Source organism: Argopecten irradians, chromosome 3, assembly GCF_041381155.1.
Source record: "Argopecten irradians isolate NY chromosome 3, Ai_NY, whole genome shotgun sequence".
Lineage (NCBI taxonomy): Eukaryota > Metazoa > Mollusca > Bivalvia > Pectinida > Pectinidae > Argopecten > Argopecten irradians.
The window spans coordinates 13,262,822-13,283,733 of record NC_091136.1 but is presented as its reverse complement, the minus strand read 5'-3'; the positions used below and the strand labels follow the sequence as shown (position 1 = coordinate 13,283,733).

General features: G+C 34.3%; 1 protein-coding gene across 1 annotated transcript; it reads left to right on the top strand.

Moving 5' to 3' along the window:
* The first annotated feature begins 309 nt into the window (after positions 1 to 309).
* LOC138319924 (uncharacterized) lies at positions 310 to 20,852 on the top strand. The gene is made up of 5 exons (XM_069263038.1): positions 310 to 455; positions 16,293 to 16,323; positions 17,962 to 18,105; positions 19,461 to 19,703; positions 20,323 to 20,852. The coding sequence occupies exons 1-5, from the start codon at positions 453 to 455 to the stop codon at positions 20,349 to 20,351; spliced, it is 450 nt and encodes a 149-aa protein (XP_069119139.1). The 5' UTR covers positions 310 to 452; the 3' UTR covers positions 20,352 to 20,852.
* Positions 20,853 to 20,912: the final 60 nt, after the last annotated feature.

Sequence of the window (20,912 nt, the reverse complement as noted above, 5' to 3'; positions counted from 1 at the left end):
TCAGTCACACAATCAATGGTCACTCACACAATGTCATTCATGCCGTTTGAGATGAGGTTGGTCATAACAGCCAGTTCTGATATCTCTCTAATAGCTTACCAATAAGGAACGATACTGCTATACATTTTTTATAAGCTTTTATTCCATATTGTAATTTGTTGCCAAACGAAAATGTGTTAGGAGATTTCCCGTCATGCCCAATTCGCTAAGCATGTTACTTCTCCCTTTTCGTGAATATAAAATTATCATATATGGTTACCACATCCCCAGTTAGCTCCGCCAATCAGAAGCTGAGTACGGGCACACGAGTCTGCTGGTATAGTGTCGAGGCTTGCAGAGAAGTTTATACACTGACGACACTAACTTTGCTTTGGTGATGTGCAAGGCTGCTTGCTTGTGAATCCCCACCGTACACAGCACATCGACCAGAAGGCTTATCTCGGCTCTGAAGCATGGTAAGCAAACCAGTTATTCACTAAATTGCTCTGTTGCTTATTGTCGCCATTGATAAGTTTCTACTGTTTTTAGCTCTGTTGTTAGTTTCCATGTATGATGCTTTTATTATTTATCAAATTGTCCTCTGTAGCTATGTTTCAAAAGGCTTTTTTTGTCTATAGACTTAATAGTTAACAAATCACAAATGTGCTTATCTTTAAATATTAACATGCGGAGTGATATAGGCGGTAAACTAACAGCTTAGTACTTTTAAAGATGCTCCGCCGCTGACAAATGGTAGTTTTTAAATATATCGAAAACAGGAGCAGACGATTTATTATTTTTCTTCGGTTACAAAAGTTACTTACTTTATACCATTATCATTATTGAAAAGTTTGAGCTTCTTATTTTACTTTAAGTTTAGAATATAAAAAAAATAATTAATTGCATCCCGAAAAAATTCCGTGTCACTATATCCTACATAGAATGAAGTACTGATTGCGCATGCACCAAAGACAAAATAAATAATTCTGCATTACTTTTTGTGTTAATTAGACATATACACGATTAAACACCAATTATTTATCAAATGATGAATATCATTTATGGTCTGTCGGCGGTGGAGCATCTTTCAAGATGCTCCACCGCTGACAAATGGTATTTTTTCACTATCAAAAACAGCAGCAGACGATTTAATATTTTTCTTCAGTTACAAAAGTTACTTACTTTACACCATTACCATCGTTGAAAAGTTTGAGCTTCTAATTTTACTTCAAGTTTAAAATATCGAAAATAATTAATTGCATCCCGAAAAAATTCCGTTGCACTATATCCTATATGGAATGATGTACTGATTGCGCATGCACCAAAGGCAAAATAAATTATTTTACATTATATTTTGTGTTAACTAGACATATATATACACGATTAAACACCAATTATTGTTCAAATGATGAATACCATTTATGCTCTCTCGGCGGTGGAGCATCTTTAAATGTTTCGTCTCATTGGTTTTATGTTCTGTTGTTTTATCGCAAAAATGTTCGTGTTAGTTAAATGTCGACCATAGTTGTGGAAATGATTGTTATCAGAGCCTGACTAAATTGTCTTTATAAAAACAACCATGTTATATATACGATAAAAGTACTTCCTTGTTATGTTAAGACAAAAGTCAATTAGTTATTGCAGATAAAATCAGTAACAATCTTACCATCATTCTGCTGCGATCAAATAAATATTTAGTTACATATTTATTCCTACTTAAACAGAAGCTGATACCGAACATATGATTAGTACACGTTATTAGCATGAATACTTATAATAAAGATTGATAAATTAAAAATTGAACGTATTTAAATTTTGAGAAATTAATTTTTATTCGTAACCACAGAGAACTATAGATAAAGTATACAAATCACACAAACTCCTGAGTACTGCTGTGATGTTTGCTGTGTTGCAAATGCAGACACATTTAGAAAAAAAATCAATTAGAAGCTTGGTGGCTTCAAAGTTTCCGCCCTTCTACCACTTTTAGTTATGAAAACCAAAAGATTTCCGAAAATTATACACTCCCTCACATCTGTCTGAAAATAACTACCAACTCTTTAATATTAGATAATCTATTTGAAACTACCATCATGTTTAGAGAGATTCTTCTTAAAACAAGTATCACTTTTTCATATGACAGGAAGATGTTCTCTTATTAACGTGATATATTCACAGTTGATATTATTAACTTTGTGAGGACGGTTATGATTGTGAAGAATGATTTCGTTTTAACTGTAACACAACATGTAATTTTTACAGGAATTTGAATGCATACGTCACCTTCAACCTACAAACTTTGATGTTTGGTGATCCAAATCTATCAGAAAATGATTTTGTTCTTAATTTTGATTACACTCAAAAATACTGTAAGCGTAGACATTTACGCGAGAAGGAATTTACGCTAATTATACGACGGTCGCTTGGTCGCGAAAATTACACACGCGCGCAAGATTCTGTACATTTGTAAACTTTGTTGTTTAAAGTATGAAAGTGAAAGTGTATCTATCTCGAAAATAACAACACCGTGAATGTTTTATGCTTGCAAATCGCGAAATAAAGCACTCGCAAAAATATCAATGTTTACAGTACATCCTCGGTATCACAGGGACCTGGCACGCAAATTTTTAACCAACAGTATACATATATATATGTTATAGTATAGTACTATAATATGTAAATGTATACTGTTAGTTTAAAAAAAAATCGTGCCAGGTCCCTGTGCTCGGTACCGCAATTTCCTGCGTATAACCCGCACCGGGGTATATAGCCCACGGGAAGCAAAATAAGACAGTTTCTATGATTTTGTAAAGTAAATTCCAGATAATCCGCACTGGCATATTGCCCGCTAATTATACGAGTGTGTAATCCTGGAAGATACTGTACTCTGTACTTACAGTAGTACACGAGTCAATATATATTATAGTGATTTCATTTTGATGAGGTATAGGTTTATTCATTGACATGTAAAGTTATCAGTAGTATATCTTTTGTTAGGAATTAGGTTTTCAATTTTAAATAATATACCTCAAGTGAAAATTGAGTTATTTCTATGTATTTTCCACATTTAGCTCGCATCGGCAGATAACCCGCATTGGGCATCCTCTGATGTAAAAAATCGTATGGCTCGCGGGTAATACGCAGGAAATTACGGTAGTTATATATGTAACTTGTGTTGAAGACGGCTTCGTATGAAAGTATTGCAAGCAACTTGTACCCAATCCTTTTGAAACAGTGAAATGTGTGTAATTAATGTAAGATTTTCAATTTATAGTCAGAAAGCATAGATACCATTTATCACACGGTTACAGTAAATGGTGCATTATTGCTGACACTGGGTTACCGAGAATGGTGTCGTTATTTCTATACTACACGTGTAAGGTGTAAATAGTCAGTCTGAAGCACAAACGTATTCGCCACCGCTTGATGCAGATCGATGTAATGTTGCTTGCTACCACGATATCATAAAGAGAGTACAATGGACATAACATTATATTACCATCTGGATTATATCATTCACGATGTCAGGTTGTATTTCTTGCAAAGTCAAACTCCGCCTGATAATTATTCGATTTTTATTTCCCAATGAAGGGTTGTGGTCTGTGAAGCCTAGCATAGTTACACTAATAGAGTATAACTATACATTAAATGTTGGTTCTAGGCCAAATTCAACGCTAAACATTCTCTCTTAATGGTGGAATATTTTCTCTCTGGTGTTTGGCATGCTTTTCTGAGGATAAAACAAAATGAATGATCAATATATTCAAAATCGCCTAGCCTTAAAACAAACACAAACACGTCGGTGGCATCAACAAACGGTTTGCAATGATTATCAAATCTAGAGAGTTTGATAGTATAGCTTAAATTTCTTAGATACAGATTTCCGTCTGCATGACCAGTCAAATTGCATATTTTTCTTTAAAAGCAGTAAGTGGAACTGTTATAACAGTGAAAATGATTTTTTTGTAGTATGCAGCTACATATGTATACCAAGATACTTCACCAGATCTATCTTGTTACCAACATGTGGACATCATATGTTTGGTTATGATTTTGCATGGACAAGTTTTGCTAGCCCGAGATACTCTGACACTGACACCAGATTTAGATATTGTGACAGATAGATGTCCGGTGTAGGGTCAGAGTGCACTATTACATGAAAAGATGGAATTCGCCGACACCGTTTGGTATCGTGCCAGGACATTTCCTATTCAGAGTGATCACCGAGAATCGCCACCAGCCTTATTTTTTTACAACAAGATAATTTATTTATCCAAATAAACCAATCCGTCGAGATTAAAGGCGATACTATGAGAAAATCGCGACGACGAGGAGGGAAATTTAAAGTTGCGGAAAAGAAACTGTAAAAGAACGTGAATGCGTGATAAAATGGATGAATATGAGTAGATAAATTATTCATTTGCTGAAAAGACCAAGATAAGTGGCGAATTTCGGTGTTAATATTTTGAGCTAGTTTTGCTTGCCCAAGCTACTCTGGCCCTGAACCAGACTTAAACATTATGACAGATAGATGTCTGGTGTACATCATTCTGTCATAATGTCAGGACCATAGCATCTCGTGCTAGTCTCCGCCCAGCGTAGTAGATAACACCATCGATTTATCCTTCAAGCATTTTAGGTCTTCTATCACGCTGTTGAGAAGATATTAAAATTCTGCTGAAAGATTCTTTATACCATACGGCATTAGTTTATATTGGTACAGACCTTGAAATGTGACATACGCTAATATCTATTTCGCTTGATTTGGTGAAGGAACCTACCAATATGAAATGAAGTGATAGAGTGATAAAGTGAGTTATCGTTCTTGAATGACCTACCAGGTCTAATTCGGTAACACTAAAACCATCTGATACAATTTGTTTGCTTGTTTGAATGCACGCAAATGTTGGCGTGACCCAGCGATTGAAATAACCTATTCATCTTCAGAACTTCATCGAGGGGAGACATTTTTGGTCAAACACGCAAAACTCGTCATTTTTGCCACTGGTTTCTGTTGAATTTATGATAGTGAAATAGCTTTTACAGTTGACAAACTGAGGTTCTTACATACAGATATACAGTCCACGTAATTCTGAACAAAATGGTATTTCGGGTTTCTGCAAACGTCACAAGACGGTCTTGGATAATGATACTTGTAGCATTTTCGTAGGTTCCCAGTACATTTCCATAACAGAAGAAAATATTCTGGGGATCCGGCCTCTTTCAAAGAAGCCTTGAACGACTGGACCGTCAAATATGTAAAAAATAAATGATATTTGTGAATTTTCTGCTTATCGTATTAATTAATTCATACAAACTATATATAAACTATTTAATATAGTTATGAACAAACGACTCAAACGCATGATAGACAATAGAAACTATATCATCATTTATTAACAGATGACAATGAGTCGAGAGGATATGACAGCAGTGTTCACGTGCTGTACTCTAAGTGGTGTTGTACTCTACAGCATATTCTCTGAAAAACAGAAACTTAGCCTCTATTCTATTCTGGATAAATTGTTATGCAACCTCTTTGTCTTACGCTGACATCAGTTAACATTTTAATGATCCTAGTTTAGAGTAGGCGTACGTTTTTTGACATGGTCTGTCTTTTTAATTGTGTCAACAGTACCTATAATTATTCTTACCTAGTCAACCAATTGAGTTTTTTAATCCCTGATCATGATTTATATTAAAGACGTTCCAATTAGTTTTATTGGTAGCGCAGTAGAGTTAATGTGTGAAAGTACAGTATCTTAAACCGAATACAATCTAGTATTAATGGTATTAACTCTGCGTCTGACTGTCATATGTTTTGTTTAATTATTCAACATTTAAAACCCGTTTAAAGACAATCTTCGTTAGTTTGTGTTTACTTCTGTTTCTCTTTTACCTAGTACTTAACTATGATATTTTATATTTATGTTGAATTTATTAATTTGTTATTTTTTATCCATTTTGTAAGACCTTATGCTCTGTTGAATTTAAATAAATAAACAAATAAATAAATACATTAGAGCTGGTGTGAAATGGTTTAAGCCACGCCATGTACCGAAGAGAGTATAAAACTGAACACGGTTGGGGACGGAGGGGGTGATCAATTACTTTACTTGTCACCACTATATGGACTAACCAATCAGCGTAATTGTTATACTTCTGAACAGTCACTATTGTGCTATTTATAACTTACTACACATTCTGTAAAATACATATAATAACCCCCAACTTGATCCCAATTGGAAACCTGTGGAGTGATCAAAATCCTAAAAAAATATTTGAATACTCATTGTTACTTTAAAATCTAAGTAAGTGCATGTGGGTTGAAAGAGAAATACTAGGATTCAATAATAATGGAAAGGATCACCTTGTATATATTGTAAAAATAATAATTAACTAGAAATTGTCACTAGAAAATTTGACGGGCTTTTAACAACAGTATGTCGGTTAAGGTAATTCATTTTAACGCATTCGCTAGCTTTTTATCGCAACGATTCGTATCCTGCAGGCCTAATATTAAGTCTCTATAGGCCTTTAATAACTTCACAAGAAGTCATTTGAAGATTTTATATTTTTTTGGTCCCTTTGATCTTGAATATAGGTCAAGGTCAATCATATTAACAAACTTAGTAGTCATTTATGTCAGCATGCTACATGCCTAATATTAGGTATCTGGGCCTCTTAGAACTTCATAAGAAGTAATTTGAAAATTTTAGATTTTTTGTCCATGTGAACTTAAAGGTGGTCCACCGCTGACAAATGATACTTTTTCACTATCAAAAACAGGAGCAGACGATTTAGCATTTTTCTGCAGTTACAAAAGTTACTTACTTTACACTATTACCACCATTGAAAAGTTTGAGCTTCTAATTTTACTTCAAGTTAAAAATATGAAAAATAATTAATTGCATCCCGAAAAAAATTCCGTGTCACTATATACTATATAGAATGAAGTACTAATTGCACATGCACCAAAGACGAAATACATAGATACATAGATACATAGATTTATTCTGACAACATACATGTTAACATGTACAGGATTTTTTATAATCCTATAATAGTCAGCTCTTAGAAATTCACGGATTTATTTTTTCAGTGTATAAATACTTTAGTGGCTGATTTTTCCAATGTGAATCGAGTTCATATTCAAATTGCTTAACTGTCCTAGACTGAACAACATTTGATGGGAGACTGTTCCAAGTATTCACGACTCTCTGGGTAAACGAGTGTTTTCTCACGCACAGCCTTGAATGCTCTTTGTACACTTTCAAATCATGTCCGCGGGTACTTGATCCCTGGTTGATTGAAAACAAATCTGCGACTTCTTTATCGTATTTTCCAGAAAGTATTTTGTACATTTCAATCATATCCCCACGTGACCGCCTGTATGCTAACGTTGGAAGTTGGAGTTTACGCAAACGTTCTGTATATGGCAAAGTTGAGAGACCTGGCACTTGCTTTGTTGCTCGACGTTGAACGTTTTCTATTGTTGTTACATGCTTTTCCAAATACGGACACCAGGCTTGAACAGCATATTCAATATGAGGCCTAACTAATGCCGTGTATAAAAGTTTAAAACTGTTCTGGTCCATGTATTCCATTGTCCTCCGCAACACTCCCATGATTGAATTTGCTTTGTTGACCTTTTCACATATATGTTTGTCAAAGGTAAGTTTATCATCTATGGTGACACCAATATCCTTCTCCGAGTCAACAAATTTTAAAAATTGGGCATTTTCCTTCAGTCTGTATCCATATTTAGTTGTATTTGAATATCCCAATCGCATCATTTTACATTTGTCTGGGTGGAAGCAGAGTTTCCAAATATCTGACCATTGGCTTAATGAATATATATCATGTTGTAATATTTTGCAATCCTCTTCATTTTTTATTGATCTAAAAGCTTTCGTATCATCCGCATACAGATAGGTGTCTGTCCCGGTACTTGTTACATCGGGCATATCATTTATATAGAGAACAAAGAGAAGTGGTCCCAACACAGATCCTTGTGGTATCCCGCTTAAAACTGGATTCCACTCCGACGTTTTGCCATTCACTACAACTCTTTGTTTTCTTCCAAACAGAAAGGCTTGGATCCAGATTGAAAACTGACCACCGATGCCATATTTTGCGAGTTTATGTACTAGTCGGCCATGAGGTACTTTGTCGAAAGCCTTCATAAAGTCACAGTATATAATATCCACGCATGCTCCTTTATCCAAAATATCTGTCCATTTATCCATGACATTGATAAGTTGAAGAACCGTGGATCTACTGTCTATAAAACCAAACTGAGCGTTACTAAATAGCTTATTTCTTTTCATGTGACTCATTATTTTATCCCTTATTATTGATTCTAATAATTTACAAACAACACTGGTCAGGCTTACTGGTCTGTAGTTTGAAGCCTCCTTCCGATCTCCTTTCTTAAATATTGCCGTTATATTAGCGCATTTCCAGTCCGCAGGTAATTTCCCAGTGTCGATTGATGTTTGAAATATTAATGTTAGAGGATGGCATATAATATCGCGTGTCTCTTTAAGAACTCTAGGATGGATCATATCCGGTCCAGGTGATTTTGAAATTTTCAACTTCATTAGCTTCTTCTGCACGACTTCTGGTGAAATATTTAATTGAGTGATCGGTTCCACATCAATCTTTTCAATATCAGGTAGTGATTTATCTTTATCTTGGGTAAACACTGTCTGGAAAAAATTAGCTAGTACATTTGCTTTTTCATCATCTGTTGTAGTGATATCCTCTTTGTTATTATTTTTGTACAGATTTGAAATATTGGATTTAGTTGTTGTCTTAGATTTCGCGTATCTCCAGAACTTTTTAGGATTGTCCTTTACTTGTTGTGCTATTTGTTTCTCACGTAATTTTACCGCCTTCCTTGTGAGTGACCTTACTTGATTCCTTACTTTACAATATTCTGCGTAGACTTCTTGATCCCGAGTGGACATATATCTGTTCCATAATCTGGCCTTATTTTTGATTTTAGACAATGTCTTTTTATCTAGACAACTTTTGTGGTTACTTAATTTGCGCGATGGTTTTATTTGTTGTACTGGAACTGTGTCCCTGATTGAGTTTTCAAGTATCTCTTTAAATTTTGACCACAGCTGTTCCACATCATCTTTACAATCCAAAAAACTATTTTGCCAGTCTATGTTAAGTTTTCGGGACAGTTCTTGAAAATTTGCCTTTTCATATACATATCGCGTTTTCATATTATTTTCCATTTCCACACTGAAATTACAACGTATTCCGATGACTGAGTGATCACTTTTCCCTAAAGGAGGATCGAGTTGAATCTGTTCTATACAATCTTCCTTATCGGTTAGAATCAAATCTATAACGCTAGGGTTATCCGTTCCACGTCCACGGGTGGGCTGCCGTATATGCTGATACATGTAACAGTCGCGTACGGTTTCAACGAATTTGAATTGTTTTGAAGCTTCACCACACTTAGTATTACAGACTGACCAATCAATGCCTGGTAAGTTCAAGTCTCCAAATAGTATTTTGCAGCTGTACTTCATTTCTGTCATTATTTGATATTACTTTTTGTGTTAATTAGACATATATATACACGATTAAACACCAATTATTGTTCAAATGATGAATATCATTTATGGTCTGTCGGCGGTGGAGCATCTTTAAATGAAGGTTAAGGTAAATAATATTAACAAACCTGTTAGGCTTTTATGTCAACATGCAACGTGCCTAATATTATGTCTCTTGGACCTCTAGTACTTGATAAAATGATTTTTAACTTGTTTTCGAAGAATTGCACTTTTGAACTTTGCCCTTAATTCTATCACGTAGGTGACGTTTTTCAGAAAAGTGTTAGGTAAGTCATTTGCTCCATATTACATAACATATACAAAACAAAGAAATTTGTCAAGCCGTTAACAATATATTGACATAGGTTTAAAACCAGAGTGAGGCCATAGCGACCACATTGGATATTTGACCAACATAAAATTGTTGCTGTCACACATTCAACTTATGCCCTACAATATGGTGACACGTTCATATCTTATTTCTTACCATTTCGGAGATCATTTGTATACAACTTTCAGCGCAGAATAATAATAAAAGAGAATAATAACAATAGGTCCTTTCACCTATAGAGAAAAAAAACCTTATAAGAAACTTAACAAAGTCAATAGGCCTTTTCACTATTGGATAAAAAGCCCCGATAAGAATAATAAATTAAACGAAAACAAAAGGTCTTTTCACCATTCCTAAATGCGCTTTTCTGTCCCAAACAGTGTTAGGGGCGAAACAAAACTGACGTGAATGCCCTCATCAGAGTGTCCCGATATTGATATCTGATGGCTATGCTAATATGGAATTTTATGGAATTTGAATATCGTCCATAACGTGGTCTTACCCGACGTCAATATAATAGTTAACTTAACCATTGTTTTTTGTAGCTCACCCTTAACTACCTTTTGATTGTAAACATCTTAAATCGATTGCAGACTCTCAAATTAAGATATTGGGTAATTAATATCAATGCTTTGATTTTACTAGTTTAACGTCCTATTAACAGCCAGAGTCATGAAAGGGCGGAGTACCCGGAAAAAAACACCGAAAAGCGGTCAGTACCTGCTTACTGGCCTACATGGGATTCGAACTCCATCCCAGAGGTGGAGGGCTTATGGTAATATGTCGGAATATTTTAACCACTTGGCCACCGCGGCAAAGTGAATCCGGAGAGCATTGCTTACTGAGCAGTATTCAAACATTATATGTACCATAGATTTCATATTGACGTAATTCAGTGCTAATATGTAATTTGTTTACTTCCGTACTAGTAGTTGCTCTAATTGCATAATATATTTATAAAAAAATCCATACAAAACTTGATTTCAATTTCATACAAGAAATGATTTGATGTAGTACTATCCTTTGTAAGGTTGTGATTATGCGTTCATTATTTCCTTGTTGGGGATCAGACAGTGCTTTATAATACCATACAGCCGGTTATTTTCTCGGGGATGATATTTTCGCGATTTCGCGGCACATGGCTATGATCGGGAAAACGGGAATTAATGAGAAATGTATGAATGATATCTACCTTGAAAATTCATATCACGAAAATTTAAAATCGGTAAAATTTGATTTTCTCGTTTTAAGATGGCATTGCGAAAAATACGGTAAGTTCTTTTTATATACGTTGGCCCACTCTAGCAGTCACTGAATAGTTGACTACGGTATGACCTTAAACAAAACTTGAGGTGTCCTAAGAGTCTACGTAAGGATAAAATTGTCGCTGTACAGTTTATTTGATTTCTGTATGTTGGGTCCTTTTCATGTCACTCCAATGAACATAACATTAAGTTTTTTCTCCTAGGTACCAAAGCTGTCGAATCGGTTATTCATTACTTTGGACACATCCAGGAAATCATATTTAAGAGTACCGGACCATAGTGTATTGAATACAGTTGTAATGTGTGCTGTACACCTAGCGTTCCTCCCGTAAATGTTTACGTAGTCACTGACTAGGAAGACAGTCACTTTGTGCTCATTCATTATTCATTCACTACATTTGGATGTTTTTCAAACTATCCTGGTACCAGATCGATGCGCGTACGTGGTACACCCTGTGATATGGCACACTCACGCAATCTCGCGGGAAATCAAGATGCGGGCAATTGCGATCTATAATTCCTCGTGCCATCCACTTTTTGTGCTGCAATACGACGCCGTGTCCTTATTTACTTTTCAGTATGCTTGACACTATAAAACAAAACAAAAAAGTAATGTGTAATTGGGTCAACGTCATAAAGGATTAGTTTTCTGCAACAACCTAATACCAGAATGAATGCAAGGAATTTAATTTCATAAAATATTCAATAAGTGAACCATTTTGAAACTAGTTTGAAAAGCTGCGTATGTTTAAGTTTATGAATATGTGCATTGTTTGAGGTTGGCATAGGGAAAGTCAACATTATATGGGATTCGTTTGTCAGAGCTATGCACTCTCACAGAAAGACAATCGTGAAGAAATTGAAGACATTCGGAGATTTCGAACAAAAAAAAAACAACCGTCAATTAACCGCCAGTTCCAGGCATCTCCCACATGGTTGGTCTTGCACAATTACGCTATCGCAATGTATCGCAATTACTGGATAATTTGTTTATATTAAATCTGTATTTTTCGAAGTTTATTACATAACATAATCATAAAAATGCAATGACTTTATTGATAATGTGAAACAGCAATCATAGGAACGCTCGGCAAGCCTGAGTACATCAAAACAATAATAACAATCCGCGATGAAAATTAAATGTTCTTTTGTTAATTTCGTATCCTAATTGAAGGCATGAGTTGATAAAAAAATTGTGTATGATGATTTTCATAATGGTAGTCGATGTTTATGATTTCGCAATCGGTGATGTTTTACAATGTTTACTTCGATCTATTTCGTTTTCATATTCATGAATAGCGTGTGTATTCCTAAAAATTACACACAATGCCTTCTAATTAATTCCTCCGCGGTAGCTTTTAGGAGTGTGTCTATTTATTTGAATGTTACGAAATTGATGATATGAAATGATGATTTATAATATTTATAATAATGATTTATATATTAAAAAAAGAAGATATAAATGCATTTCCGAAAAGCCTTATATTTGGTTGAATTTCTTTATCTGGTGAAATTACCACGCTTTCGTCTATCGATATGGTAGCTCGAGTTTCCTCCCTTCATTCGTATTTCTAACATTCATATTAGGAATATAATATCATTTATAACTACCTTCTAACTGTTGCCAATGCAGACCAAACTTGCTTTTATCTACTTACAAACTTTCGATATACGAGTACCTAAAAATTATATTTCCTTTAACTGGTCCTTGTCCTTAAATACCATTTATCAGTTTTAGTTTGATTGTTGTATTTTGTTCTACTGTCCCCTATCTAAAATAAACGTTGTTGTACCCACAGTAAAAGACGTTGATCTACGGCTATTTCTCGGAACTATGGATTTTTCGATTACGGTTGCTAGAAGATAGATTTATTTACTATAATGTAGAATTCAGGGTCATTGGAACTATTCTAAAATCATAACACACTAAAATCATAACACACTACAATGCTTTAACAAACAAAAAGCCGAAGTTTAACACTTACTAGTTGACTTTACCCTGTAACCCTGGAGCTCAGTTGCCCAAAGGTATTTGTACATGTACACATTTTGTGCTTTTGTGTTACCCTCCATTCACTCTTAGTGTTACTCAAAGTGCTATCATGTATATGTAACTGCACGATAACTTGTCTTCTATGTCAGGCAGTTTGGAGATATCCATAGCGTGCACGTAGTCGACACTCTTAAAATCAATTTATTTTGCCGCAGAATGTTTCATCTAGGGGCCGTTTGGCCAATCATCATTCCACGGTTTGTACAACTCGCTGCCAACTTCAGCATCCCTCATCCCATTCCAACGCCAAGATAACACATAAAATAACACTTTTGTGTTTCCCAGAAGACCAGCCATTGCTAAGTTGGTCGATTACATATTCTGATTCTGTCCTAGTGTTGTCGACGGAGTGCTAAACAACGGATATTAGCACCGTAGGTCACGGTCGATTATTTACATATGAAATACAGAAGTTCCCTACTAAAACTGAAACTTCAATACCCTTTTTATCAGAACAAATACTCTGATTATCACTTCTCGTAATCATTCAACATAAAGATAGACTGTAATTCTCTATTGCAATTAATTCCTGTAACTCAATCTGGTCTGATGAAATTTACGATCATGCAATAGGGACAAAAGGCACAATTCTAATGCTCTACCTGCAGGGCAGAAAATTTAGGATATTATCTTTTCTCTTCTTCATAAGCAACTTTGTTCTTCCTAACGTCTCCCTTGACAGCGTACCACTTTTGGCCTTCTGTTGAGCGCTTGTCCCTTTGATGAAGGCTTTGGGTTCTGTCCCCTGGCCGAGACACACCATAGTCGGTAAACGTGGTAGTTTCTGCTCCTGCTTAGCATTCAGCGTACAGGGAATGGCACGACTGGCTGCCCGTTGTCAGTATAATGTGACCAGGTGGGGTGTGTTGCCTGATGTCTTCGGTGACATGCTTCAGCGATATAGCACTATATAAAGGACAAGAGTTCCACTGTACAAGACAACACGAATATACCACAGTCCCCCAAAACAGACCGTCCTTACATGACCCTGGCTGTTAATATGACGTTGATTAAATCAAACCAACAAACCAACAAACAAGTCTGATGAAATTATAATTTTCTTGGGGGGGTGTTTTTTAAGAGATTGCTATGCTATTGTGTTTGATTTGATATGACTTTACAAACGATATCGTTACTTCTATGTTATAAACTTAATAAAATGAATGATTGTACGATGTTCTAATTAGAGTTATTTCTCTCAAGTTTCAAGTTTTTTATTTACCAAATGTCATACAGCTTATAGTTTTCTTTAGATTTCTGGAAGGGGCTTATAATGATTCTTGTATTTACTAATAACTATTTAATGGGTATAATTGGGATATTACAAATAAATTCTATTTTTTAGTTATATGCAGATATATTAGCCATAACAGGTTGATAGCTGATTAAATAAATAGTTGATTTTATGGGAATAATGTACACTAGAACAACACTAAATCTTGAATAGATAATTTAAAATGGGACGAACGTGTCTTGGTATGCGAGCAGTTGATGTTGAATTTGTTTCAAGAGAAACTCCATCCATCGCCCCATGAAATCGCCCTGTTTAAAATAAATAGGACTAATATTACTATTTTTCATACATGTAATTAGAAACAATTATCTTATCAGTGTGGTCTAGATGAAACATAAAAAATACAATAGTTTAAGAAATTATTGCAAAAAAATCGTCCGCGAAAGTCGATACTTTGTGATACGGTTGTCACCCACTTCGATTATATTATGGATAATAATCGTATCGCGATGGAACCAGAATTGTTCTAGTGGTTTATATAGCTTTTAGCCTTGATACAAGTTATACTTCATTCAAGGTAAATTAACATTCATTGACTTTAGTAAGCACACTGGCGATATGGACACACATACCAACAGTCCTGCTCACGCTCGATCCTTGAATACGGAAAAGAAAAGTCAACTTATTGAAGAGACACTGCAATTTGGAATATTCAACCACATTAGAATATATTTATAACAGGATTAATAATGAAATTATATTCTTTGTTAAACACTACATTTATAGAAGTAGATTCTTTCAAAATCCACTACATGCTATATGAGATTAGTCACATCCGTTAAAGATTACCATGCTGTTCAGACATATATAGCTTATGGACAAGGTCAATTTATTTACGGTTAATTAGTGATTGGAAAAATGGATAAAACTTGTAAATCTTTCTAAACCTTGAGTTTTTATTATGTCCATTTTATGGCTACTTTATATTTTTATGTATGATATGTTGAATAATATTTTTTACCTTTTTTATACACGACATTAACTAAAAAAATTCATCAAATTAATTAATAAATCATGTATGATAATTAAAAGTGCATTCTGTCCTCCTCCTCCTCCCTTCTCCCCTGTCCCTGTCTTTATACCCCTTTCTTCCTAAATCTACTCCACCATTTTCATGTTTTCCTTGCACTTCTTCTGCTATATTCCCTTTCTCAACAATAGGGCAATACTATCTGTTTGAAAAAAAAAACTCATTTGTAAATGCGTGGATGAATGTGTATGACACTGTCTATATGTTAAGTTGTTTTATAGCATTGCTATGAAATGTCTGTAAAAATAAAATAAATATGTAAACAATAATTATATAATATATACAATGTATCCATAACAACAAGATCGTCGAAAGGCAAGCAATCATGAATTTTGACAATTGACGCTTGTGTTGTTATTTCGCTATTTCTCAAAATTCAAAACACTTGGAGAACCTAATTATGCGAATTGTATTTTGACATTTTAAGATAATTTTAACAGATTAAGTCTTTTTTTCACTTTTCAAATCATCCATATCACTATTTCATAGACTCTTCAGTAGGTTCACTTATTTCATAGCATTGCACATCATAATCTTTGGATAATTAAAGAAAAACTTTATCATATCATAATTTAATCATTTTGACTTTGTTGAAACTACTCATGTACGTTATAGTTTCTCTGTATATATGTATAAAAATGATAGGAAAAGAGAGCGTAAAAAGGAAACCATACTTCTTTCCTTCGATATACATTTGACCAATAGATCGCTGGGAAATCTTAAGTTAGTGATCATTGGACTGAATTTGCTTCATTATTTTTTCAGGCAGAATCACTAACTAAGGAAAAGCGTGAAGGTAAGATTACTTTTTTGTAACATTTTATTTTTTTATGAAAGTTATCAATAAATACAAATAAATCACACAAGCTCTTACAGTCACCGACACGTACGTCATCCAATTCTTTCTTATATATAAATTCCGTCTCTACATATTATAAAATAAGCTACCTTGCGTGTGTCCATTGTGACGTCATTATTCTGTAGGCGCAACTCACATCGTCTTCTCCGAAAAGTATGACGTTACTCTCACAAACACATGACGTCACAATCAATACCTATCCGGGCGGATACCCCTGTAATATGCAAATACAGAATATATATTTTTTAATTGTATTACACAATACCCATTTACAGACCCTAAACGTACACATGCACAACATAATGATAAACAAGACAGTTTACACCTGTTCACCAGTTAGTACTGACGTACACGTCTATTGATATGGTTTGAATTGCACTTATGTTAAGTATCAAATCTTTAAAGATGCTCCACCGCTGACAAATGGTGTTTTTTCACTATCAAAAACAGGAGCAGACGATTTAGTATTTTTCTTCAGTTACAAAAGTTACTTACTTTACACCATTACCACCATTGAAAAGTTTGAGCTTCTAATTTTACTTCATGGTTAAAATATGAAAAATAATTAATTGCATCCCGAAAAAAATCCGTGGCACTATATCTTATATGGAATGAAGTAATGATTGCGCATGCACCAAAGGCGAAATAAATTATCTCATGTTATTTTTGTGTTAATTAGGCATACATATACATGATTCAACCCCAATTATTGTTCAAATGATGAATATCATTTATGCTCTGTCGGCGGTGGAGCATCTTTAACATTATATACATTTTATTGTCCACATTCTGTTACAGATATCTCCATTTTCTTATATATAAATAACTTGTGATACAATACTGTAAAAAACACACAGTCGGTCTTGCAATACTAATGCACTCACTTACACACACAAGAAGGTGAAGAGCAAACAATTAAAAAACCTGTCTTAACCAAAAATTTGTGTTATTTTTCCCCACTTCTTCCATTTATTTAAAAAAAAAAAACCTTTTTTATGAACTGGCTTTTCATGTTGATGATATTGATTGTAGTTTATAGTGATTTACAATAGAACGCAGAAAAGTTTGAATAGTTAATGATGCATGTAAACATCTTTAGAAGTAAAATAATTTGATTAACAACTTTAAAACCTGAACTGTTGTTATTATCTATTTTACTAAATAAAGTAACCTGTTTATTTATTATAAAAGGAATAAAACCAACAGCTTATCTCGAATATCGAAAAAATCTTGTACTTCATCACACCCCTAAAATAAATGCATATTTGTTTCTCTATCAGAATGGCAAAAATATTTACTAATTTTGAGTTAAAATGTAGAGAGTTGATTGTTAAAATGTGATGAGAAATTCTTAATTGTAGTCACTAAAGTTTAGTTGTTTTTTTGTTTGTTATTTTATAAGGAAGCATATGAATAGAAATCCAATCTTCATCATAATATTCAAAGTGTTATTCCCATTTTTCCTAAAAAAACGAATGAAGAAACCATCTGAGTGAAGCTCGGAAGACGAGATTCACTGTATCTGTTTACGATAGCGAAATAAATGTAGATTGCCTAATACATTCGTTGTTTCAGAACTCCGTGAGGCGTTCTATATGTTTGATAAGGACGGAGACGGCCGCATCACGGCATCAGAACTAGGAGTCGTTCTCAAGTCAATGGGGCACACGCCTACTGATACAGAGTTACGGGACTTGATCCATGAGGTGGATGTGGATGGTAGGTTACCTAAAAAGTGACATTTTTACCATTTTAGATACATTCTAATATATGTGTGATTTTATTCACAGTTAATTATTGATCTGTATCAATTGAATTTTGCATATACATAGAGATTGAACAGTGTTTTGATCGTTAAAGGTGTCGTAACTTGATACAGACATATTCAATGTAGCGTTACTGTATACTAACGCACTAAATGTAGAACATGTCTTGTAGTAGGTCATACTAACGATTCCAAAGTACTGGGCTTAAAATATGGAATCAATGCATACATAAAAATTCGTTTAATGAGTTTTGTATGGTTCATTTTTCAGTTCATAATTCAATATAGATGATCGATAGGCTCTCGCGATATCTCGTCTGACGTGGAAATTTATTAGGAAAAATACCACTATTTTTCAAGGTCGTCTTGTAATATTCAAAGAAAGCAAAAATACAGTTCTATTCAGGATTCCTGAAACTTTTAACGTATATAGCCTTAGTTTGAATTTTTGTTCCGATGAGATGAATTATACAGAAACTGGCAATGAAAGGGTTAACCCAAAATTTGTTTGCACCTAAATAGCTTTTCGCAGAGACTATTAGTATTTCAATCGATATGTCGCGCTAGAATTTGATAACATGTGAAATATCATTAAAGTGAATGCGCCAATTTCCTTCGTACTTAACTTGTGGTTATAAGCATGTCGGTGGATTGGCGAGTTAACATTTGTTTAACAGAGTTATCGTCCCTTACGTAAATAATTTTATATTGATTAAAATTCTGATGGAAGTGTGTTAGTTACATGTATGTATGTACATGTATTATCGTATCATATTCTGTATGTCTTGTACAAATTGGCGAGTAATAAAAAATACCTTTAGATATCAATTCTGTCAAATCTCATCCTAATTAATCAATATACACAATTGATGCATAACGACAACTATTTTTCCAATTATATTTCCTGCTTCGCCTTGGTGGATACTTGACTTTCAATTTAAAATATAATTTCAATATTTTTTGGGTTACATGTCATAGACAAAAACGGACGGCCATTCGTTATCACAGACGCAAGAACGTCCTTCAAAGTTCACTTGATTTGCACGTGATTAACTTTCTTCATCAGTGCATGCAAGCAACTAAATTTTCAATCAATCCATAATTGAATGAGATAAGTCTAGCACAGTCTCCTAAAATCACAACAACCACTTCAATGCTGCAGAAGGTCAGATATTCCTATCAGACCTTCACTGTTCGTATTCCTTTCATCCAAGTATTTTGATATTGATTCCAATTTTATCCTTTTTTTATTCTATCTGGCCGTAATTACATAATTTTACATTCATAAATTATTTAATTTTCATTACAGGAAATGGAACAATTGAATTTAACGAATTTTTAGTGATGATGTCTAAGCGACTAACATCGGACCTAGAGAAAAAAGAATACATAGATGCCTTCAAAGCTATGGACCAGAACGGGGACGGGGTGATAAGTGCTTCAGAACTCAGACAAGTGCTCAAATCTATGGGCGAACGAATCAACGATAAGGACATCAAGGACATGATGAAGGCGGCCGACCTGGACGGGGATGGCCAGATCAACTACGTCGGTAAGTAATCTTTATGTGTAGCTTTCACTGCATCCTCGATACTCCAGGGTTCCGATCACTTACGATCTCTACACCCCTGGACTATCTCATAGTAAAACTGGAGGCGACAGAACAGATAATTTGGCCTTTGATGCACACAAAAAGAGCCGTATAACGGTACACTGGTTGACTGCGTGGCTTTGATGTTGGGCGTCGATCTCTCTCTGTAGTCTTCAAAGGAAAATTTTGCTGGCCTGTGATTAATTAAGATATTTTCCAATGAACTGTCTTCAGTTTTACTATGAAATAGTCAAAGGGTGTAGAGATCTTAAGTAATCGGAAGCCCTGGAGTATCGAGGATAACTTCACCGGTGACTGGTGAGTTCAAGGTTTTAACATATATCCTACCTTTGTAACGAAATAATGATAGAAAAATCATATTTTATAAATCTATATAATAATGCCGACATATGTTTTATTTTCGTACCGATGCTGTCAATTAAGGAATTTTATTGGATATAAATAAATAAATATATTAAAATACTAACCATGGTAAATTATTTCCATTTATATACTTTATTATGCCATGACAGAAATAAATATATAAATAACAAAAGATTTTCATCGCCTTCATTTTCAGAGTTCATCCAGATGATGAAGAACCGATAACGCAGCAAATCATCGAACTAAAGGAGATTGATGTAACGTGACCCGGTTTCGAGATTCCTCTCATTGTTTTTATCCATCCTTTCTTTATACAATTAATCTTTTTAAAGCTTTACATGCGCACAGACAGCATAAATGTCTTTTTCGAGTAACTTATTTCAATCAAAATTTTACATGTATATATTTTACTTAATTGATTCAATCGGATACTATGCAATAGGACTAATTCGGGGAAAACGAAGTTTTTACGCTTTTTTCTTACATAACTTAAAATGCCATTTTAACGAAAGTAGCTCTTATATCTTTAGTAGGAGGAAACATGATATTCCATTTTTCTGAGAGATTTTGTTTAGACTATCTCCATTTCTCTTTACTCACAAAAGTGATGTTGATTTGCTCCTTTGGAGAGCATCAATTCAGAAGTGTTTCAATACGACATTAAAACCTTTCATTGTGAACTATCGTATGTATCGACGATTTATTACAATCAGGTATAGACAATGATTTCTTTCGTTTTGTGATTTTTTTACCGGTAGTGTATGTAAAGGAGGGGTACCACTTTGG